This window comes from Strigops habroptila, chromosome 3 (genome assembly GCF_004027225.2).
Source record: "Strigops habroptila isolate Jane chromosome 3, bStrHab1.2.pri, whole genome shotgun sequence".
Lineage (NCBI taxonomy): Eukaryota > Metazoa > Chordata > Aves > Psittaciformes > Psittacidae > Strigops > Strigops habroptila.
In genome coordinates this window covers 48527904-48552296 of record NC_044279.2, presented here as the reverse complement: position 1 = coordinate 48552296, position 24393 = coordinate 48527904, and the positions used below count along the sequence as shown (strand labels likewise).

The window sequence follows — 24393 nt, the reverse complement described above, 5'->3', positions numbered from 1 at the left end:
TCTCACGATAATTTACATTCTTTTCTTCTATCTTTATACCTGCAATTCTGTCATCTTACCTACACTTTTCTCTTAAATAAAGTTTTAATTGTTTTGCAGAGAAAAAAATGAAATTTGATCTGTTAAAATGTTAATAGCAAAAGGCCACCTGAAGGAAACCCTTTCCTTTTGTATAGTTTGAAACTCATGATTTTGTCTGCAGTAAGGACCACATAAATGTTACGGATGGCTAGGTGGACATAAATGTTTGGTTGTAGGTAAAAAAAAAAATAAAAATAGTAGCTATTTTATTGATCTGTAATTCAACAAATAGGTTGTAGGAAACAGCCTTTGTAGGATGATTCTCCTTAGTCTCCAGAATAAACCAGGCAGTTTTCCATATAGGCGTTTTGATGGAGAAAGGCAGGAAGTGACTAAAAGTGAGATTTATGATAGAAGATATAAGGAATCTTGATTATTTTCTCTGAAGATTATAATCTTCTGTCAAAGTTGGCAAAAAACTGAGTTTAGTGGAGGATTATTTAATAACATTTTGCTGTATTTGTGCTTGAAAATGGGGATAAAATGGAAAAAGAATGCCAGTCTGTTGGTCCGGTTATTGGTTTATTTATTTTATGTCAGTATAGATATGCAAAAAAAGCCCCCAGAAATGAAGCCTAAAATGTACATATAGGTGCAACAATGTTATTGCTTTTCTTGCTGTTTGATGTTTACTTTTTTCACTTGGAAGTCTACATTTGTGTTTTTAAGAAGTTTTTGTTAAGCAGCCAAACCTGGGAGGTGCTAAATACTTCACGTGGTATGATGCAGTGAATTCAAGAGTTAAGATCTCTCACAGCCTGATGGGTCCAAGGGCTGAACTACAGATATAGCTCAAATTCTGGATTCTGGAATCGTCAAGGATTTCAGTAGTGTTGCGAAAGCACGAGCCAGTTGTAAAACCTGAGTATGAACTTAGGTTTTGACTTCAGATACCCTCAATTGAAATGTGTTTCAAATGCAGTGAAAATCTAAGGTTTCACCTGAGTTTATTTCACTTGTGTGTGACAGAGGGGAAGACAATTCAGCTTCACAGATGTCAAAGGCAAAATTCCTGTTTTCTTCAAGTGCCCAGTTTGGGCCCCAAAGGTGAACTTAAATTGCCATAACAATTTGAGATAAATGTATTATTAGATTGTCACAGATCAGCAGACGGGCCAGAAGATTCAGATTGTTACAGCACTTGATCAGAGCACACCAGGCAAGCAATTCATCTTAACAAATCATGATGGCTCTACCCCAAGCAAGGTGATCCTTGCCAGACAAGATTCCACTCCAGGAAAAGTTATCCTGGCAACTCCAGATGCTGCAGGAGTCAACCAACTGTTTTTTGCATCCCCTGATATATCTGCACAACACATCCAGGTAGATAATCCGCTTATTTCATAATTTTGGTTCAAATGGGATAAGAAGAGATGTTTTATTTCCAAATATGTCTGTCTGGGTTCTCCTTTTTATTTTTTTCAATGGTATGCTTTTCCTTGCACAAGGCCTCAGTGTGGGTAGTTAGAAATCATGAAAAAAAAGTGATTTTTTTAATTTTTGTAAATTTATTGCTTTTAAAATTTATACCCTGGCTCATGACATTGCAAAGAATACTGTTATTTTTACTGTGATTTCCAGCTCCTGCCATACCAAGGGTCCTTTATTTCTGCTTCACTGACTCTCCATCTGTTTTCATGTATTGTTGAAAAACATACTCTTTTCTCCATTATCACTTAACATTTCGTTCTGCTTGTTTTCCTTCCCATATGCTGTTGTAACTACTGTTCAGCTGTGAGGACTGTACTCCAAGATAGTTTCTCAAAGAGGCTGTTTAGTAGGGAAGAACCTTACTCAGTTGGAATGGGAAAATAACATTAAAGATTTGGGGTTTACTAATGCAAGGTTGTAACTCCATAAACTGGTCCCAAGTGCACCTTACTGCCATGCACATTCTATGTGCGGCTTCCTTAGTCCTCACCTCCAACTTCCAGACCTTCTGCTCAAGATCCTCACCTGTCAAGGAAGGGATGGCACTGATGTGAAGAATATGCAGAGTCAGCTTGGGAGATGAGCTTCTTCAGCACGAATGAAGTAGGAGGTTACTGCACTCCAGCTAAAGCACAGTTACTGCATATTGTTTACCCATGTACATTTATGCTGTTGTTAAAATACATCAGTGTGGTAGGCCAGGCAACATTAGGATAGCTACAGTCCATTTAGTCCACTATCTTAGACTTAAACGATGGCCAGAAACAGTTGCCTAAGGAAAAAATACTGAAAACTGGACAAGTAAATGGTGCTGCTTCTGAGCATACCCTTTCACTTCCATTAGCTGATGATTTAGAGCAACCTCCTGGTTTGGAAATTGCAGTGAGACCATCCTATTTGATGGCTGCCAATAAAGTTTAACAACTTTTTTTGTTATTTATATAGACCATATATGCTTTGGTCTGTATAGTATCCTACAGTGCAATTGTACATTATGCAAACAATACTATAGCTGATCTTCTGAGAGAAGTAGGTAGTTGGGTGTCTCTTGCACTGTAAGAAACAGCTTTAAAGGATCCTATTGTTTTTATAAATCAGTATTATATCCTCTATCAAATAACCTCTTCAGCTGAAGACCCCGCACCTTTTTAGTTTGCACTCTTCTGGGAGCCAGTCCAGTACTCTGATTCACTACCCACATGTTGCATAAGCTTGAAACATCTTTGTATTATATATTATGTTATTTTCGTATTTTAAACTTGCAAATCTTTGCAAATGGACATCCAAGATACTTGCTCCAAAGAATTTGATTGTTAAGAATAGAGGAGCAGTAGCAAAAGTCAGTCCTATTAAGAGGCATTTAAGCATTTTTAGTACTATTGTACACTTTGTATTTTAGGCAAACCTCAACAAAAGTATAAATCAGTGGGATATGATTTAAAGTAATCCATATAAAAAAGAATATTCAAAGACAATTTAAGAGATTGAGTGTGCCACACTGATTTAAAAGGCAAAATTCAGGAACGGAGGAAGTCTAGACTAAAAATTGAAAGCTCTGGTTCTGATTGTACAGTTTGGGCAAAATAGGTTAGTTTGAGAGACATCAGAGTATCCTGTCTCGTTAGTTAGATTGTTCTACTCTCAGCTAATATGTATGGGTAGAGATTTCTTTTTTCCACTGTTATGTGAAATACACAGTACCATTCGTTTGTTGTTCAACTGCATCCTTTTTTTGATCTTTCATATTTTCTCCCCTAAATGATCTTATCATTTACAATTTCACCTTCTTTGTTGTTCTGTAGCCTTCACTTGAAATGGCCATTCATTTGTTCTGCAAAAAACCCTCCCATTTATTGCATCTTACCTTTATGTTGACTCATTTGGCAAGGCACTTTCTCCCATCATCTACTTTACCTTCAGTAGCTCTTCTTTATCTTAATAATCAATTTTTATTCTTTATGTTCAAGGTCATTTGATGAGTTCTCAGAGTCTGGGATTTTTATCTCATCATGGGCCCAACTCTGTAGCCCTTCCCTATGTGGAACTTCCCATTTCAGTACAGGCTTTATTTATGGAAGGACTTAGAATTTGTTTATGTGTATTTTATATAACATCATGAAAATACATAATGTTAATAATGGTAATTAGGAAGGAACGAAAGGTTCATATTCTTTTAACTCATCAATATTTTTCTTAAAAAGATGTTGTATTAAAAGCAAACTTAATAGATGAATCTCTGAGACAGTATTGTTAAGAAAGGCTAACTAGAAAGAAGTATGCTTGTGAAATGTTCCAGTATATATTGCCTGTACTGTCTTCCAAACTTCCTTAAAAAATTCTCTCTCATAAGGTAGGGTACTTTCTCTTTCAGCAAGTTGCCTTTCTTTTTATCAGAGGTCCTGTTTTGAATATGCAAAACAAGGATGACAGAGTCTGACTTCTCATTAAGACACAGTAGAAGTTAGAAACCTCTCAAACTTCTGAACTATAATCTCTTTAATGGGAAGAATATTTTTTTTCTTTTCTGCTTTACATAAGTGTCAAGATGATTTTTGGTTGCTACTCGTTATATGTGTGTTCCTTTTTCAAATTGAATTTCTGCCATGCTTTATGTTGCAGTGGGATAGAGATTTTAAAGATAAAATGGAAGGCTGTAGTGCCTACCTCCTGTAGTGCTGGGTCTCTAATATTACATTCTTAATGAAGCTTTACAGGTACCAGAGATAAATGAATGAGATGAGACAAGAGTACTGTAATAATGTCAAACTGTTACTGAAAGCCTAACCATAGACCACTTGACAGTTAATGGTAGTATCCAGATTATGTTTTCTGTCGGTCCACCATTTATGTATATTACAAAAAAAGGAGTTAATAAACCTGAATGTAGATATCCTAGCCTTTACAAGGGATTTCTTTTGTTCCATCTGTGTAATGCTTCAGTCTTTTTTGTACTATGAACAAGTCATTAGGATATAAATAGGAAATTGAACAAAAGGTAAGAGTACGCAGATGCTAAATGTTTTTCAAAATGTCAGCCCATTTTGCGGGAGTAATATTTAGACAAATGAGATCTTGAAATCTGAAGTATTGCAAGTAAAACTCTTGTTCCGCCTTGAAAAGGAGCACAGTGGTATGGCAGGTTGCTCCTTTCTGTCTGTGAAGACTGTAAAATGGAGTCGAGAAAACCTTATACTTTTTAGATTTAGACCCTATCTTAGAGAAGAACCAGAAGTATGAGATATATTTTAATCTTTCTCGATGGTAAGAGAAAGAAAAATTAAATACTTCACACTTTTTTTCCAGATTTTAACAGACAACTCCCCCAGTGAACAGGGCCTAAATAAAGTGTTTGATCTGTGTGTTGTATGTGGAGACAAGGCATCAGGTATTTACTTTTTTCTTTTCTTTTTTGTTTTTTATTTTCATGTGGTGCAATTTTATAAAAGTGATTTAAAAATTCCTCTGAAGCTGTGTAACAGTTTGCATACATTTATCTCTCTGTGTGCACAAACAGAAAGGGTGCACTATTCTTTCAGTGGAGAATTACACCATAGAGGGCTCTGGTGTGCATGGGTGGGATTAATCATTGTTTTACATCATGAATGTAATGTTTTATACCAGATAATTTTTGCTGCTTTTTTTTTTCTTATGCTGATGCATTTTGTTTTCTATTACAGACATTTGGCTGATAAAATTACTTCAGCCTGTTTTTCTTCATGCAGTGAACTTTGTTATTGTTGACAGGTTCTATTAAAATCCATGAGAAACCTGTTCACTATTTTAAATATGGAACCAGTAGGCAAGGAAGATCTTGCAATTATATGAAAGAAATGCTACTGTGAGATTTATGCAGGACAGTTGGTTATTTGAAGAACCATTACTAAAATTGTAAAAATGCATTTTAATTCCAGTAAAAAATAAGCTTAAGAATGGTATACTCGTATGTTGCCAAAGTAGAGTGCTAAGGTAAGAAAAGTGTTTTATGCGCTGCATTTTGTGTAACGGTATTAAGAGACTGGAAAGAAATATAGTAGGAGCAAGGCACTGGAGAACTGTCTCCCACATTCCCTTTGCACGTGTGCCTGCCATTAGGTGTTCCAGATCTGTCCAAGTTGAAATTACTGAAAAGAATGTCTTGTCTTTTTTATTTAAAAAATAGAGAGGGCTGTTCCTCAGCATGGTTTACCAAGGGCTCCTTTTGCTTTGCACTTTCTTTGTTGCGGAAGATAACAGGGTCTAAAGAGATGAGACTTTGCTCTTTACTTACTTAGCTAAAATTAGTCTAAGTAGGGAAATGGTTGCTCCATTAGAAGATTCGTGTGGTTTATCAGTGAAGTCTCTGTGATGGACCTCCAGTAATATCAAAATAGGACAACTGCAGTTAAATGCTCCTTTTGGGAAGTGATGGGAATAAAGTGTATTAAAATGAGGGACCAGAGAGAAGAAGTGCTTAATGTTGGCTGTCACCATGAGAAGTAGTAAGATGGGAAGTGAACTTCCTAGAAAATAAAACCAATTAAAATTTTCCTACTGCTGCAAAGTTTAGCTTTCAAGATGCTTTATAAATTTCCCATCTTAACTGTGTGCTAATATGGTTGTGATAAAGGAGTCTAGAAAACCTATGAAGAGTTCTAGAAACTTCAGGCAGGTGAGATTGATGTACCTAAAAAAACCTTTGTGAGGAGCAAGGAAAGAATCTAAAGATATATTTTTCCTTAAATGAGTTCGTATTTGAGATTTATTTCTGCAATGTGCCTTACTTAGTTCCAACAGCAGCCGTAATGTCTCTGCAGTGTATATTTTGGGTGTTTGTCAGGGATCTTCAGTTTTAGAATATTTTTTCTTCTTCAGGATCATTACATTAATATTGTTGGAATTACGAAGCATACCTTAGTCAAAACCAGTACTTTTTGGTAATACTTCTGTTTTATGCTCTAGCAGAATCAAAACGATCTACTGCTGAAAATATTTTTTAAACTTGACTTTTTTCTGCAGTGTATCCTAGAAGTTTTTATATGTTAGTGTTGAATATTTGAAAATCCACAGAAGAACTGAATTAAAATAAAAATCTAGCTATTTCAGATAATCCTTTCATTGAAGTTTTACTGAAAGAACTAAGGATGTACCATTACCCTGTTAGGAAAATGAAAGGTGAAAGTAAAGCTTTGAAGTGATTACCTACTGCTGTCAAATGCCATGTTTGCACTTTCCATGGTTCCACTAGATTTAATGCATACGATTTTGATAGCTGAATTTGTAATGAGCAATAACAGAGCCTGGCTATAGGAACATCTAAAAAGAAATTGCTAAAGAATGTATAAACTAAAGAGTTTTTTCTGTGTTCTGGCTAACCTGTTTTCTTACCTCTTTTAACATTGCTGTCAACACATTCAGCAAGAATGCAATAAGCAACTTGCCTAGTTGTAAAACCTGTCCTGTTTAAGTGCTCTGAACTAGAAAAATGGTTCACTTGCTTTTTAATGTAATTTTATAGCCATGATATACTCTAAGATCTATAACCCATGGGGAAAAAAGTGATCTTTTTCTGAGTAAAATAGCAAATACTTTATTTTTAACAAATACAAACTAAACAATATTCCAGTGTAAAATTAATGTCGTGATTTATGTTGTTCCATAACCAGGGCGTCACTATGGAGCAGTAACTTGTGAGGGATGCAAAGGGTTCTTTAAAAGGAGCATACGGAAGAATTTAGTTTATTCATGCCGAGGAACAAAAGATTGTGTCATTAACAAACACCACCGGAATCGATGTCAGTACTGTAGGCTGCAGAGATGCATCGCATTTGGGATGAAACAAGATTGTAAGTGTGGATAAGTGTAAATTATTTTAGCTGGCAGCTGTGTTAAAGTCTGTGTTGTATTAATGTAAATTGTTGTCTTGGTTTTATAATTTCCAATCGATGTATCTTTTTCCTTTGAAGAATTGCTACAAGTTTGGTGTATCAGAAGTCTGAAATATTTTCAAGCATACATAGTGCTTGACAAACTTCATAAGCACATTGCACATGGTAGAAGTGAATGAGTTGTCATTCCTAACTGGCAAATGTCAAGCATGTCTTCATCTTCAGTTTATATATGCAGTTCAATTTTGCTATCTGTTAATTAAGCTACTGAACGTTTTGAATCCTTCTACCTTCTTGTCACCTTTTCCACAACTGAGATTACTGGCAATTGCTGTTCACTTTTGGCAAAGCTCTACAGGCAGAGATACATAGTGATCCGGAGTTCAGCTCCTACTGATTTCTGCAGATTTCAAGTTTCTTTTTAGATTTCCATACATTGGATGGAAATTTAGAAACCTCTTGAACCTGTGTGGGCATCCTCTCCTTACAGCCCTGCTTCTGTCAGCAGAAACCAGGAACATTTTTCCAGCACAGGGGAAATGAATTCAGAAAAGAAGGAAAAGCTGGGACAGTGAAAATGGATCTTTGCCACTTTACCCTCTAGTTCAGCTGGCAGTATTTTGCCCCTCCACAGAAGACGTTTCAAGCAATCGCTGGGGTTGGGGATGAGAAGGCAGGAAAAGGATTTCTGGGTCATGGGGGAATACTGAGCAAAGGAGAGGATTGTTTTGAGATAAGAAGTCTCATTCTTCAGTGGAGCGGGAAGAGGAAGGAAAACTCAGAGCAACCTTGTATTGTAGGTCCCTTGGTGGAGTTATTTGTCCCTTGAAGAAGTCTTGGCCCATTCTCAGCAAACTCAGGTCCGGCTAGTGAGCACAGGGTTAGCAAAGGAAGATAAAAGACTTGCCTCCATCTCCCACCCTTTCAAAGCATGTTAGTGGGTTTCGGGCTAGCTTTAATGGTATTATCAATACTTGATGATGTTACAACATTTGGGTTTATGATACTTAGCAATGTAAAAATTCAATGAGCATCACAGTCTACTACTAACTTGAAAGCTTTTAAATTTTTCTCTTTAGTTACACAATTTTCAAATCTGCACAATTGAGGGGGAAAAAGTCAGGTTTTTTCCTATTTGCCTTTGTGTTTTAAAATATTGAGCATTCAGGATTCTCTTTATAGGCTCCTATAGTTTCTATGTGCAGCACAGTATTAAAGAGGCTGTGCTAGCCAGTAGCTAATGCTTATCAGGCTGGTGAACTGGTGCGTGTTTTAAACTACATATAGGCCTGGTTTGTAGCTCTCTTTAAGGATCTTATTCCAATCTATAAAATAACTTGCACCATTTTAAAAATGTGGAAGAACAACTTACTGCATATTTTTGAAAGAATAGTACTTTGTAAATATCTTTTAAAACTTTTTTAAAACTTTTAAAATCAAACTGTGAACCTTTGGGGTTTTTCTTTTTTTTTTTGCTCTATTCTGTACACCTAGAGAGTTCCCTATAATGTTCCCTATAATGAAACTGTAAGTTTCATTTTAATGTTCTTCAATCCATTCAAAGCAAGGTGATATATCTGTAGGCTAAAGCCCAGATTCATTCCACCTAGTTTCACTGAGCAATTCAAATTGAAAATCTGCCGCTTCTCTGAAATCAGTGATTGAGTCAGGATGTCACCCAGATCTTAAATGGTCTGAACGGAACTTTGTCAATGTCCCTTTCCCTCTGTATTGTCCAAAGTCCTAACTTGAGAAGCTTCTTTAAGTGTATGAAGTTATGCGAGTTCAAGTCAGACCCACAATCCATGGAAAAGGGTGCCATCAGTCCTCTAGAAGTATGCTGAGGCTGTGGGACAATGAAATTGAGGGAAGGAAAAGCCGTAAGCTTCCACTTAAAATCCAAATTAAAAATAAGGTACAAGGGGATTTCTTGCTTTATTGGAACTTGAAAAATGTAGTATCTATATGTTTAGTCTCAGACTTTGACTAGTACCTCATTTCATTAAGAGCAAATCAAATTCATGTTATTTTTAGGCAAGTTGTTAGCTTATTAGTTACAGGATTTTTTTTTTTTTTAAGTTATTTTTCAGAATCATTATTAAAATTGTAGATTAAATACAGAGAGGAAAAGAGGATTATTTCTTAGTCTGTAATTTGGGATGTGACTTAGTACTTGCATATTTTTTATTAGCTGTGCAGTGTGAGAGGAAACCTATTGAAGTGTCAAGAGAAAAATCTTCAAACTGTGCAGCTTCTACAGAAAAGATCTACATTCGGAAAGATCTTCGTAGTCCATTAGCTGCAACTCCAACTTTTGTAACAGACAATGAAACAGCAAGGTATGTACATTCTACTCGGAAGCAGCCATCTCTGTTTCCTGAAACAGGAAAAAATAATATGAAATTAATCAAAATTAAAATGTGTGCTGTTTTCTGTCAGATCAACAGGTCTGCTGGAATCAGGAATGTTTGTTAACATTCATCAGTCTGCAATAAAAAGTGAGCCTACTGTGCTGATGTCTCCAGATAAGGTACCTGATGATATGACTGATACACTAAGTACAGTTGATTGCTGTAGGATGTTCTGTTTTGTTGTTGTCATGGATGGGAAGCTAGCCGAGAGCTGATTCCCACTCGTGACTGAGAGACACATGAAAGTATGTTTTTGACAGAGTATTCAATAAAGTATATATATTTATGTTCATTGTGACTATTTGTTGGAAAGAGGCAGGAAAACATAAGGGTGCAGGTGTTCTATGACCTTCCTACTTGGCCACACCAGGGTGCCTGGACAGTGTTCTCGGCGTGGACGACAGGGAGATCATGAGAAACTGCACAGCCCCACAAGTAAACAATGACAGATCTGGCATAAAGCTGGTTGTTTTCTAAGGTATAAAAGCGGGACCCTCTTGTGGCCAAATCCGAAGCCTCACCTATGGGTGAATGCAACACGTAGGAATTTTCCCAATTACCTGAAACTCCTGGCATCGGCTGCAGTGGGGCTTCCCAGCTTGAAGTGTGGCCCTGGATGATGATTCAGTGGTAATTGGCGATGTATTTCTGAATTGCTGTTTTCTGTATGCAGTAATGATTTGATGTATGGCTAATTTTCTTCTGTGCTATATATATATATATCTCTGCTTTGCTTTATTGTGCTTGTTTACTATGAATATATATAGAGAGAGAGATATATACCTGACTCATGTTAGTATGCTTGTTTGTTTTAGTGTACTTGTTTAATAAACTATGTATGTTACATGGCTAGTGTGGGATCATTTTGTTGAGTACCCTACCTGTTCGCAGAACAGTTGTGCTTCTGTTTTGTTAAATTAATTTTTAGAACATTCCTTTACAACATTAGCCAGTGTTGGAAATGCTTTCTCTTCTGAAGAATGCTTCTCATATGCAATGCCTCGTATAGAAGAACATACTGTCATATAGAAGCATTCTATTCTCATACAGAAGAATGCCTCACATTAGTAAAAATACTAAAAACTCTGCAAAGTAAATGCCTTCCTCCACCTTTTTAGAGAGCTTTAAAGGCTGAATTATTTTATTGTGTAATGGGAAGTCCTGACTCTTGGATTTCTTTTGTACCAATAAAATGAGGTGGTTTTGCACATGGATTATCACAGTGCATTTCATAAATACTATTAGGTTTTTTCCTACAAGTCACTAATTTTTTTGTAAAGCTACTAAGAGCTGTCTCAGGAAAAATCTTATTTCTGAGCTAGTTTTCCTTTGTTTCCATTTTGTTACACTTGCTGATCCACTAAAGCCATGTAGTTACTTCCCTACACATGCACAGTAGGAAGCTTTTCTATTTTTCTAGCTGATATTAAATTACCTCGTCCTGTTTTCCTGCATTTTGCCTCACTTGCTCTGCCTGCAAAGGGCTCCATCAAAAGTCATTTATTCCATTTCACTTTTCTAGCTCTGTCAGTAGAATATGACAGTGCAAGCTAAATGACATGTAGCATGGTGATCATTATTTGTCATGACAAGTGCATGATTACTTCTCTGTAATCATGCACTTTTCCTACATGTATGTTTTTGTGGGGTAGGGTGGGAAACATGTCTTACTGCCTCTGAGCTGCTGCTCAGTACTGAATCACTTTGTTCCCTTGCAGTTAAAGACATAAAACCCAAAAAGGCTACAGCAGAATTCTTTTTCTGCTTGCTTTTAAAGGTGACTTTTTATCTATTTCTTCTTTTCAAACATTCTTCTACCCTATTGCTACTGACTCATTTACACGAGGAAGGAAGATGATAAAAATCTAGTGTGAACCCAGGACAAGTCTTATAGTCCAGTGACTGACTAGTGAGTGGAGATCATAACTTCTCTTTCTGCGTTTGCTTACCATTTGTAACATTCTTTTGAAATTATTAGATAGTTATTGCTTGTAAAAGTAAATGTCTAAATGTTTCATATTTTAGAAGTAGTGCAGTGTTTAATTGCTGCATTATGATCACCCATTTACTAAAAACAATAATTTTCTTACAGGTCTCTTCACATGCTCAGTTCTTCATTTATGTAGAAGTTAGAATCTTCTATTGCAAGTTAACTGCTGCCAATGTGAGAGAATTAAACACTGTACTTTTTCCCTTAGGTTGAAGCATGTCAGGGAGATCTAAGTACACTGGCAAATGTGGTGACTTCATTAGCAAATCTCAGTAAATGCAAAGACATGTCACAAAGCAGTACAGAGCTGTCTATGATTGAGAGTTTAAGTAATGGAGATGCATCGTTATCTGAACTCCAGCAAGAAGAACAAGCTAGTACTGATGTTACAAGGTAAGGCGTGTTACACTCGGAAAGATTATTCTTTTTGAGAAGGTCTCTGTCAATTTGGAACATTAATTAAATGCTCACAATGTAGAAAAATTATCTGCATTAAAAATAATATTAAAGCAGCCTAAGCTCATTTAGAACATAAATCTTGTAAGAGTCTTCCAAGTGAAATCATAATTAAGTTATTTAATTGTTTCTAATCAAAATTAATTTCAGTGTGTTACAGCTGATTTTCTTACCTTTTGGTTGGCCTTAATAATATGTGTTAGATCTTACTACAGTCTAAGTACTTCGTGTCATCCTGGAAAGCTGTTTCTTAGAGATCCCATCTGTGTAATTAGTTTAATGCCTGGAACTATTAATCACCTTAAAAGCTTGAGAAACATTTTCTTTCTACACAGAAGTCACAGAATTCCCACCATCAATGCAAAGACATAGTTTGGGTTGGAAGGGTCCTTAAATATCATCCACTTCCAACCCGCCCTTGCCATGGGCAGGGACATCTGCCACTAGACCAGGTGGCTCAATGCCCCATCTAATTGACCCTAAACAATTCCAGGGATGGGGCAGCCACAACTTCTCTGCGCAACCTATTCCAGTGTCCCACCACACTTGTCATATGGAATTTTATTCCTACTGTCTAATCTAAATCTACCCTCTTTCAGTTTAAAGCCATTTCCCCTTGTCCTATCACTAATTGCTCTTATAAAAAGTCCCTCTCCAGCTTTCTCATAGGGCCCCTTTAGGTACTGGAGAGCTGCTCTAAGATCTCCCGAAGCCTTTTCCAGGCTGAACAAGCCCAGCTCTCTCAGCCGGTCTTCATAGGAGAGGCGCTCCAGCCCTCAGATCATCTTTGTTGCCCTCCTCTAGATTTGTTCCAAGTAGCTCACATATGTTTCAAATTTGTGTTTTGCACTGGTTTTAACAGAGCCATTTTGGGGAGCATATGTGTAAGATATTCTGGGTAGTCAATCACAGTCATGTTCTTCCTTGGTTCTTATCTCATGGAAGCCTCTGACAGGTGTGCAAGTAATACTCCTTTACACACCATCTACATTGTACGTGCTGTTTTGAAAATGCGTATGTGGCGTAAATCCATCAAAGAAAAAAAGATTGGTATATAGTGAAGTTGCTTGTACTGACTGAACCACTTGGTGTGGTTTTGGACAACCTGATCTAGTTGAAGATGTCCCTGCTGATTGCAGGGGGGTTGGACTAGATGACCTTTGAAGGTCCTTTCCAACCCAAACCATTCTGATTCTGTGAAATAACAGTATTTCCCCTCTGGTTTCTGCTGCTGTGGGGATTCTGCAAGCAGTATGTATTTTTTTCTGCTCCTTTCTTTCTATGCTGCTTAGAAAGTCAATGTGACATTATATAGGTGTTGATTTGGCCTTTTGCTGTGTCATCCTGGGTAAAGAATGTAAGAATGTGCTGTTTAAATATAGTATTGTTGTATGTGCTGATAAACTTCATTTCAATAGTACGGATTTTCAAAAAGCTGTACTAATCTTTCATTTCGTTATTTCCTGGCACTTTCAGATACTTGCATTTGCCAGCTTCAGTGTTTCTGCTCAGTTTTAAACATCTGTCTATGAAAAGGCATCCAGTTCTCTCAGCCAGAGAGCTTGAAAGAGCTCTGACTCAGCTTAATGCTCACCCTTGTCCAGTAGGCTACCTGACAGATTTACAGTGGGGAGGTTCAAGTTAAATACTCCTGTGAAAGGAAGCAGAACCCAAGCAGGAACTGAAATTTTTTATCTAAATCTTTGATTTCTTTGCCAGGCCCTGTGCCAGCTTGATCTGGCAGACACAGATGTTTACTGAAGAAAAGGAGTTTAAGGGATTTCAGGAAGCAAGTTTTATCCATCTGTGCTTTTCTTCTATTTAACTATATTCCATTGCTGAAATTCAGATCTTCTAGCGAAAGTCTAATAATACAGCTTCTGTGGCTTATCATGAATGCATTCCCTTTATGCCTACTTTCTGTATACTGGAGACAGAAAACGTCCCAGGTGTGTCTGTGTAGTCCACTTACATCTGTTCAGTCCACTTGGGCCTGTCCCAGTCACCCTCATGTACACATAAAGGTATGCAGGCTAGTGTAGGTCCTAAACCTAGTTCATTTACCATCACAAGACTGAGGCAGTGTCAACAGCTCTTTTATTGTGATGTTTTGTTTGGTTGTATATAGGTATATCAAATATAGTAAACATTTAGGGGTTTTTAGCATGTTAATGAATGTAGATAGCTAGAGACTGGGGGAACAGAAGGTGGCAACTTCAGCATTAAATTGGTGATTTTAGGCTCAGTGGTAATAAGCATGTCTCTATAAATTAAGAATCAACGCTACATACAAGCTGATAATCAGGTTTTGTAAAGTTTTCAGATCTCAATGAAGTTCTTCATGCAACGCTGTGTACAAATGATACTGCTCTCAGGGTATGTCATCTGTCTGTAGGCAGTGATCAAGTCTGTATGAAGATATATCAGTGGTGGTTCTCAGGTGTCTTTGTGAACAGAAAAACAACAGATCTGTTATCAAGCAGCAAAATAACGAGTAATCTATATCTGTGCTTGTCCTGACGTCTCCCTTGTAATGTTTGTGCATGTGACAGAACTCAGAGCCCCACCTCAAAGGGTACTAAGGCTGATATTGAAAGCATGAGAGTGCTTTCTCTCACATATTTAAAAATGGGCTTTTCGAAGTAAGTCGTATCACCTAACCACAGAAAAAATCTGTAAAATCTGTATGTGCATTAAGTTGTTTTAACAGCAGCGTGATGATCATGTCCTTGGAGCACTCCTACCAGTGCTCTCAGTAAACATCACTAAAGAGATCTTGAAAGGCAAACTGTGATTCAGCAGCACAGTCAATATGTCAAAACTGTGAATTTGTTGGCAACTAGTGTGAACAGGATCTGCTGCTAATTTTTCTTTCAGAGCCTCTGTAACTTGGGAGTTTTCAGGGATTTTGTTTGGTGGAGTGTCAGGAAAAGCACGCTGTTGACAAGATTTCGTTTTCCTAATCTGTTTTTTTTCCTTTGAGACAGCTAAGTACAGGTTTCAGACATGTGCAAGTGCCTCTGAGATTGAAACAGTCTCTAACATTAAATTTTCTTTTTGTTTGTTTGGTTGTTGTGATCTTACAGGGCATTTGATACTCTTGCAAAAGCATTAAATCCAGGGGAGAGTGCAGCATGCCAGAACTCAGAAAGTATTGATGGCAGTGTACAGCTGATTGGTGGAGAATCAAGCATGAATATCGTTGAAATAGAGGGACCACTACTCAGTGACGCACATGTAGCATTCAGGGTACTTAATATTTTTTTTACTATTGACTGTTTATAGTCATTTTAACATAGTAATATAAAATAATGATCTGATTAAATCTTATTTTGAATTTCTTTTAGAAGAGTAATGATTTGTTCAGGTATTGTCATTCCTTTCTTGTGAATGCACTGCTTTTGTTCACTGGTTAACTGTTTGCTTGGGAAAATGTACAGCTCTGCAGTGGTTTAGCTGCACTGCTTCTTTTGTAGCTTCTTGAAAATAGAAGGCAATCCATGCAAAAGGATTTACATAGACAAGTGTCGCACAAAGCAGAGTCAGCATCCTCATTCTCCCTTGATAACAGGTGGATCTGACGCAGTCCACAACTGGATTTTGAGACTCGTCAGTGTATTTGCCAGTTCTCCTTTGTGATTATCTCATGTTTACTTTCTCACTTACAAGAAACTCTAATTTTTTTCTTACCTTTTTTTTTTTTTTTTCCCCCCTTGGTGAGGAAAGTAAAATAACTGACCTGGACTTCTTTTTTCTCCCTTTGGTTGCCAGCTTACCATGCCTTCTCCTATGCCTGAATATCTTAATGTTCACTATATCTGTGAGTCTGCCTCCAGGTTGCTTTTCTTGTCCATGCACTGGGCACGTTCCATTCCATCTTTCCAAGCTTTAGGGTAAGTGGTTGGTTGCTCTATTCACTTTGTTGTGAATATGCACGTTAAAGTTTTTATTCTCAGTGTCTTCTTCAGGGACATGTTAAAATATAAATGTACTTAGTAAAACTTTTACAGATCTTCGTCATGGAGGTGAGTTTTCTGAATCAAAATTACTCCCAACTTCAGTCCAATTCAGGTTGGGTTTTGAAGGAAAAAGATTTATAACAAGCAAATGCCTGCACACTGCTACTTCTTTAATAATTTTTTAGTAAACAGGACTTCCTGTTATTTTCTTGATAGCTACTTCCCAAAGATGCTTATCAGGGAGTGATCAAAAAGCAGCTCCTCTCTGGATCCCCAGATGTTATCTTTATAGGTGAATTAGGAGTAATAATTTTGCTTTTAATAACCTATGTGAAGAAGATGGTTAGCTAAGTTCAGCAAGCATTCAGGATGAAGCTGATTAATTTCAGAGGATTTTCCAAAAACAAATAGTTGCTGTAACCAGAAAGTAATTCTTATTATTCTTTGTACAGTTTGTATAACATCCTGCTGTTGCCGCAGAATTCAGTGTATCACCATTCTTAAACTAAATGTAGTAGTCCATTGCCAATCATTATGAGAAAATATCTCAAAGCAGCATGAGGAAAAGTAATTTATATTTTTTCAGAAGTAATTTTATGAAGACACAAAAGATACTGTATCAGCTCTTGATGAAAATGGAGTATAAATCATGTTTGTCTGTTCTCATCTACAGTGTTTTTCTGTAATTCAGTATCAAAATAGTATATGACTGGCAGCAAAGAGAATTCCTTTTTAAAGTGAGGGATTGTCCCCTTTTCCAGGAAGGCTGTCAAAAGCAGGATGAGCTGTGATTGTCACTTGTATTTACTCAGATGTTTAAGCTGGATGATTCTACTCTGTTTAAGGAAGGATACTATATTATGTGTAATCGAAGCCTGTGTTTTGGAGGAGGAAGAAATAAAACTATAAAGTTAAAGCAATAGCAAGGGTAAAAAGTCAGGTAAATACAGTGTTTTATTTTAGCAGAAATTGTCGCCCTGCAGAATTTCAAAATATGTAGCAAATTAATGAATTATCTTATGTCAATGTGGATCATGTTTTTTAAAGGTTTTTATAACAGACACTGCAACTTAGTGTTATAACAACAAATAAGAATTGCCTTTAAAAAAGAAAACCTTGTACAGAAGACCTGTCTCTGAAAAGAAGTGACAAGAAATGCTTATAGAAAATCTGTGGGGTTTTTTAATATGTTACTTTCCAATACATTTTTCTGTTTGAATTAAAAACATGGAGGAGTAAACTCTCTTAATTAGTGTTAATATTGACCATTTACAGTCCCAGCGAAGATTATGGGCAACAGTATATTTAAACACCATTTAACATAAATATGCAGTTTTCCTTTTGAAGAGCTTAAAATACTAACTTTTTTCTCAAGTGGAGATTTATTTGAAACTGATGCAGCTTTTTTTTTAGTTTGAGCACATTATATTCTATAATTTTGACTTTTAGAAGGGTAACTCATTTAACTTTAAAAATGAAGAGAAATTCACGGTACTAGTAATTAAGAGAAGTTGATGAGCCAAAACAAAACCATAGTAATAGTTTAGTAAAGAAGATAGATAATTGTATCCAGGTGGTTCCCTCCTCAGGCAATGTTTTCTTTAGTCCCAGCAAGATAGTTAGCTGTGGCCAGCTGATGCATATACTGATGCAGTTAATGATAGCAAATTACTGCTTAGTTCATCTTCCTCCCTTAGGATCTCTGTAAGCAAGAGAGATTCATACTGAAATGTTTATCAGGCTGGTTACAGACTCTTCTTTTCTTTGAGGCTGCTTAGGTTCTCATCAGCTGGTTCTCATCTAAATTCAATCATCCAGTTCTGCTCTGAGTTCCATCAGCCATAAAGGCCCTCTAGATGATACATTTCTCTACAGACATACCATCTCAGTAGCCAGTACACTCTATTTTCACTGTTCCTCAGCATATTACCTTTGACAGGAGACTAACGAGGATGTGACAAATGTGTAGAAGCTGCATGTACAGTGTCATGTCTGCCGTAACAGGAACTTGATCATAGTAAAAAATATTGCCCTAGGTAAGCCCTCTGTAATCCAGTACAGGCAAGTGTACATTAATCTGTCATTTGGCCTATTAGTATTGCAGTAAATCATCACAAATGTTCTTGAAGATTACATCAACGTTCTTGCAAAAATCCATTCCATTGTATTTTTGTAGTTGAAATCCTAGCTTTAATATGCATTTATTCTTTGATAGGTCTTGTGCTTCTTTTAAATTTCCATTATTTATATTACTGGCTAAAACTGTGAAACGTGGTACCTGAAATTGACTCCTCACTGCTAGAATTTCCTTTTTAAGGTGCTGAGCTCTTGTTAAGCTCTACAAGTTAGAGATGCTTGGCAGTACTCAGAGTTAGGTTACTGATATGGAAGTGCCTGAATATGGATTGATATACTTAATTTTAAGCTTCAGTATTTGGGGGGGAAAAAAAATGACTACAAATAAAATACAATTTAAGGACTAATTCTTATAGCAAAGAAATCCTCATAACTTCTATTTACACTTTGAAGTCTTGTATTTCAAATTCTGTTCCAGACATGAAGGTGATACAGAAAATAGCATCCAGGAAGCTCAGTAACTTGATCTCATGTTTTCCATTTCACATGTATTTTTAATCTAAAAATTACACTAACCTGCCAGATTTGAAGTATTAAAAATAAACCAAACAACAAACAAACCAGACCTTTGAGTCTATTCTACACCCACAATACAAGAACAATGCAAACTTTTTTGTCCATGCATGCAAATGTTACTCAAAAATCAGTGTAAAACCTAAGAAAACTAGCATGATGGAATACGCCTAAGCATTAAGTGACTGTAGCTTCAGCTTGCATTTACTGTAACTGCAGCTTTTGTGATAGAAATCCATCCATCCTCTTTTAGGTCATTAAACCAGAAATTACTGCATTACAGAAGTCCCTGTAAACCCAGTATTTTAGTGTTAGTATGCAAATAAAACTGTTTCTGATGCAAGCTTTCATTTTGGTACCGGTTGCAATGGTTGAATTAGATGAATGTTTCATGACGTGGTCCTCAAATAAAAAAAAAAAAGTGAATGCAAATGGCTGGGTTTTTTAATTGAAATTACTGTCATTTTCAATAGGCAGGACAACAGCATATCATTAGTAAAAGCCTGCTGGAACGAACTTTTTACGCTTGGTCTTGCACAATGTTCACAAGTTATGAATGTGGCAACTATATTAACTGCATTTGTTAATCACCTTCATGGCAGCTTACAGCAAGGTAAGGTGTATCATTGCCAGTCTTGGAATGACTTTATGGTTTTTAAGCTTTGAACTGCGCAGAAGCTTTTGCTTATCCTTCAGTTGTTAATGAAAATTTACTGTTTATAGAGTTTTGATGTTACTATAGAAACAAAATAACAGTCGAAAATACAGTTCACAAGATGGATTTTTTTAACAATTTCACAAAAGTCACCTATGCTAATACTTAACCTCCAAATTAAAAAGAATAAATTGTCCATCTGTCTAATACAGGTTAGTGTTTTCTGGGGTTGTTTTTAGTGTGTGTCTGTGCAGTGTCTAATAGTGTTCTGCTGTTCTGTTAATACTGTCAGCTCAAATTAGGAATATTTCAGGCAGCATCAACGTTAAGAACGCAAGTGTTGTGTGAATATGATTCCTCTGCATCAAGGGTATAAAGTAAAGAATGACCCACCTGTCCTTGCTGTTCATAGCTGTGAAACAAAGCAGCCAAATGCCAACTTGGTGATGTACTTCCTTCACATAACTTGGCTTGTTGACTTCTGTACACTAGCTTAAGACTACATGCAAGTCTTCAACATCTTCACAAAGCATACTTTGTACTTTCTTAATCTTACAGCCTGCATCTTTTGCATATTTTCCTTTCAAATGAAAGAGATGTCAGCTGCCTCCTCTTTCATTTACAGCGAAGGAAATGTTTTTCTGGGCACTAGAGGAGTCCTTGAGATAATCTTCTTTGTGTGCTTGTCAACTTTCACAAGGTTGTTAGCACTAAAAGCTAAGAAATCAAAAATACTGTAGTCTTCATCTCCTTATAGTCTTAATGCGTTTTTATAAGGTAGATTCACATACAAAAATCTTAGCATTTTCAGGCTTAACTAGATTTTGGGGTTATTTGCTGTTATATGTATGAAAATTGGCTGTTGTTAGTGCTATGCAAAAACAGATTGGTAAGATGTAGAAAAACAGCCCACCAGACTGTAGATTTTTTCTTTTTTTTTCCTCTCCCTTTATGGTGAGAGTATTAAAGAATTGTTTCTGAGGGGGTTTCGTGATTTAAAAACACCCACAAGATCCTCCTGTAAGTAGCAATAGTTTATAATTAAAACAAATTGATTAAACCACTAAATGTACTGGATCAGCTAAAGATGCTTCCAGATCTGTGAATGTCTTTAGGAGGGATACAAATGGAATTGCTGAACTTACTTTGGTCTATATAATTTTTAAGCATGTTCACCAAAAAAGATATTGTAGTAATTAGTCACGTTTTTATCATTATATACAAGTATATAATTTTGCTATTTATTTTGAATGCAGAAAATCAGAAATTCAGTTTGAATGCAAAAATCAGAAATTTATAACCAATATCTTCCAGTTGTGTAGCATGCCAGCTGCAGCATCTCCAAGAGATAGCAAGTTTGTGGGGCCCAGGGACCCTAGTTTGATGGATTGTGAAGGGAACAGGATTTTCAGGCTGCTCAGTTATTGCTGACCCAAGGGGAACACCAACCACACATTCCCCTAGATGCAAATCATGAAAGGTATATAGTGCAACTTCTTTTTCAGCAGTAGCATGGTTTTGGACTGACTAAAATAACCCATGAAACTGTACACTAACCTAATCTCATGGCACCTGACCCATAGACATAGAGTGCCAACCTGCAGTAGCAGTGTATTATTTGCTTATAGGTAGTCTTTCCCTCCCCCAGATCATTTCAAGTTCTAGTTCACCCCTGATGACTGGAAGCTTTAGTGGCAGGAATAGACCTAATTGTACAATGTAGGATGGGGGGGCGGGGAAGGCCTGTTATAGTTCATAATTGTTGGTGTCAAGATTACTCAGACCTAGTATGTGAGTTCATAGCACAGATTTCCCACAGTTTGACTCTTAATAAAATCTTTATTTTAAAAATCTAGTGTGACCATATTTTGTGCATGTACATTGACTGAGGGGGCTTATATTTATGTGTGTATTAGATAAGCTGCCAACAGACAGAGGAAAACTAGTAATGGAGCATATCTTCAAACTGCAAGAGTTCTGCAACAGTATGGTTAAGCTTTGCCTAGATGGATATGAATATGCATATTTGAAAGCAATCGTCCTCTTCAGTCCTGGTATGTAATTATTCCAAATGTAAAACTTTATGCCATTGTTTGCTATGTAACTTCTGCCTGTTTCACTGTATGCAGTTACTGTCACCTGTAGAATTATTGCCTCATTTGTTGAGGAATCTTGGAAGATTTGTAATGAGGACTGTAGGAAGAGGAGGGTTAATCTTTTAATGTAAATAGTTGAATGCTGCTTTGGAGAACTTTTACTTTTGCCTCTGCTATTGTTGTTTTAAAAATACCTATTTATCTATCACTTTTAATTCTGTGCCTCCTTTCTGGAGTACTTTTTCTGAGGACCTGTAGTTTAATTTTCGGAAGTGTTGCTCTTGCCCATTCAGCTGAGATGGATTGAAGTTCGGCTTTTAATGTATGAAAGACTATCTCCCTTGGCATCCATTCTCATATGCAAAATTAAAGAAATATATCACCTCACTTCACATAGGTATTTTGAAAATAAATATTACCTATAGCATATCTGGTGAATGAGCACCACAAACATTCCCACGTATTCTTACTTCTGTCTTCTGAACAGTATTTGCCTAATGTAACGTTAATGGATATACACTAGAGAGTGAAGATAAAATAATGATTATTTTTTCCCCCTGGGAGATTAGTCTACAAGATGGAGGAAGATGAGTCCTCTGGTTATGATAGTGACTGAATAAATTATCTAGCGCAATGTCTGCTAGGATTCATGAGACAATCTGTTGGCCTGCCTGAAGAATCAGTCCTGATAGATACCAGAAAATACTTCTCTGTGAACCTCGCACTTGCAAAGCAATACTTAATTACTTTTTAGTCTGACGTTAATTTGTCTCCTTCCAATTAGATTTGACAACACAAAAGGTAGAAGGAAAAATATCTTGGGAAAAGGCTGTATCCAGTCACATGATTGAGATGAATTTTCTTTAGCTCACATGCTTTCAGGATCGCATTCCAAATGATGTGTAGCTGCTTTCATGGCAATGTGTTGTCAATATTCTTGATCCTATGAGCCATGTAACAAAATCCTCATGTACCTGAAAGTCATGTTCAGTACCCATAGTAGAAGGGATGTTCTGTCAGTGATTCGTAGGCCAGACATTATGATTTCAGGGGTTTTTCTGCTCTGCTACAGGATGGGGCTGGGCTGCACATGTGGCAGAGTCCTAAGGTAAGAACATCTGCTTTAGTAGGCCCTGCTGATTTGCTGCCTTCCATAGCTGGAGACTTGAAGATTACTGAAAATCATCTGTGCCAAGCCAGCTCTTTGACTGTCAGAAGACAGCCTTGGGCAAAGAGAGGATTGTAAAGGAGTGCCGAGAAGACTTTGCATCTTTATAAGTGGCTGCTTGTCTACTAGCAGTGGTCTTCAAACTACTGTTTTCAAAAGTTGACTTCTAGTTGTGTTTCTGACATTGCTCTAAAAGCAGTATCATGAAGGGATGAATATTGCATGTCCATGACAACTCTTCAAAACGTGTTCCTTCTTTGCAAACTTACTAACCTCTTGTCCTCTGCATTAATTTGAAGCCATGCTTTTGGAATAACTGAGTAACTGTATAGGACAAAATATTCCCCTGTGAAGTGATGTGTTCAGGGAAGTCCAGTGTATCACATAATTGTTTTGAAAGCTTCTAGGCCAAAACCTCCTGGTTTTCTTGACAGAAGGCCATATATTTGGAGAGGAGGAACAATTGTTAGGAATAGTCTTTTATCTGACATCATTTGGCAGCTCATTTCTGATCCCATTTCTGAAAAAGAAAATCTACATGATTTGTCACGCTACTATGACAGTAAAATATTTACATGAAGATAGATGGATAGATAATAAAAATTACAGACCACATAAAGTGTTCAGAATTAGCAGATAATGATTTCCAAATGTGACTTGGCAGTTAGGTTAATACCCTTTCATTTTAGCAAGATTTAGATTTCAAGTGTTTTAAGCTAAAAATAACGTTTAGCACCTTTGAAAATTTCGCACCAAACAGTTGGAAAAGAACAATCTGCTCCAAATCTCCTCCAGTTTTTAGGAAGCAAGTGCTTCATAGCCTTTTATTCTGCTTTTTCCACTGATCTTAATTTTATCCTTTGCATCCCACCCAAATGCTATTTGTGCATACAATATTCCAATCAATATGAGTGTATTGAAACAATACTGTTCTACTGCTACACAGAGAACAGAGCTGTATGATCAAGATTGGTGTAAACACTGCAAGCACTATATTTATTTGAACTCTTCAAAATGTCTGGCTGTATTTATAAAGACCTAAATAAAACATAAACATAGAGGAAAAGAAATATAATGAGTTAAAGCAGAGTCTTCCACTAAAACTGTGAAGTTACTACAGCTACCAGATGATGATTTCAGTATGCTTAGTTAGATAATCCGTATGGATTTTAGTCTGTCTTATCTAGAACAGGTATAACAATGTAGAGTGGGGTTTTGGGGTTTGGTTTTTTTTTTTCAGATCATCCAGGTCTAGAAAATGTGGTACAGATCGAGAAATTTCAAGAAAAAGCTTACATGGAGTTCCAAGACTACGTCACAAAAGCATATCCGGATGATACTTACAGGTCTGTGAACTTACTTGATTGATTCTCTTTTCAGATCATTAGCGATTAGTTCTTGTAATAAACATCTACATTTTCTTCTTACCTTCTTAAAGGTAAGAAATGATCTTTAGAGCACTTCAAATATTACACAGGTACTCATACATGTTATGAATATTATTTATCTACTCATTCATTTATTCATTTCCAAAATGAAATATTGGAAATAAATATTCTTAATGTTTGGATTGCACCTACTTGGAGTATTTCCTCTTTTAGCCTGAGCCCAAACATTATACTGTCCCTGTAAT

The 24393-nt window shown here is 36.5% G+C and overlaps 1 protein-coding gene across 13 annotated transcripts in view; it reads left to right on the top strand.

The window, feature by feature from the left end:
* Positions 1-24393, top strand: part of NR2C1 (nuclear receptor subfamily 2 group C member 1) — a 53169-nt gene that overhangs the window by 23115 nt on the left and 5661 nt on the right. For 11 of the 13 annotated variants that reach the window (XM_030480054.1, XM_030480049.1, XM_030480052.1 and 8 more), the window contains 11 exons: positions 1174-1404; positions 4816-4897; positions 7155-7334; positions 9568-9715; positions 9816-9906; positions 11986-12170; positions 15320-15482; positions 16005-16126; positions 19315-19454; positions 21413-21550; positions 24001-24106. In XM_030480054.1, coding sequence (XP_030335914.1) covers positions 1174-1404; positions 4816-4897; positions 7155-7334; positions 9568-9715; positions 9816-9906; positions 11986-12170; positions 15320-15482; positions 16005-16126; positions 19315-19454; positions 21413-21550; positions 24001-24106 — 1586 coding nt within the window. Of the gene's footprint in view, positions 1-1173; positions 1405-4815; positions 4898-7154; positions 7335-9567; positions 9716-9815; positions 9907-11985; positions 12171-15319; positions 15483-16004; positions 16127-19314; positions 19455-21412; positions 21551-22664; positions 24107-24393 lie in introns of all 13 variants that reach the window. The other 2 variants (XR_003990622.1, XM_030480056.1) reach the window with 2 other exon arrangements.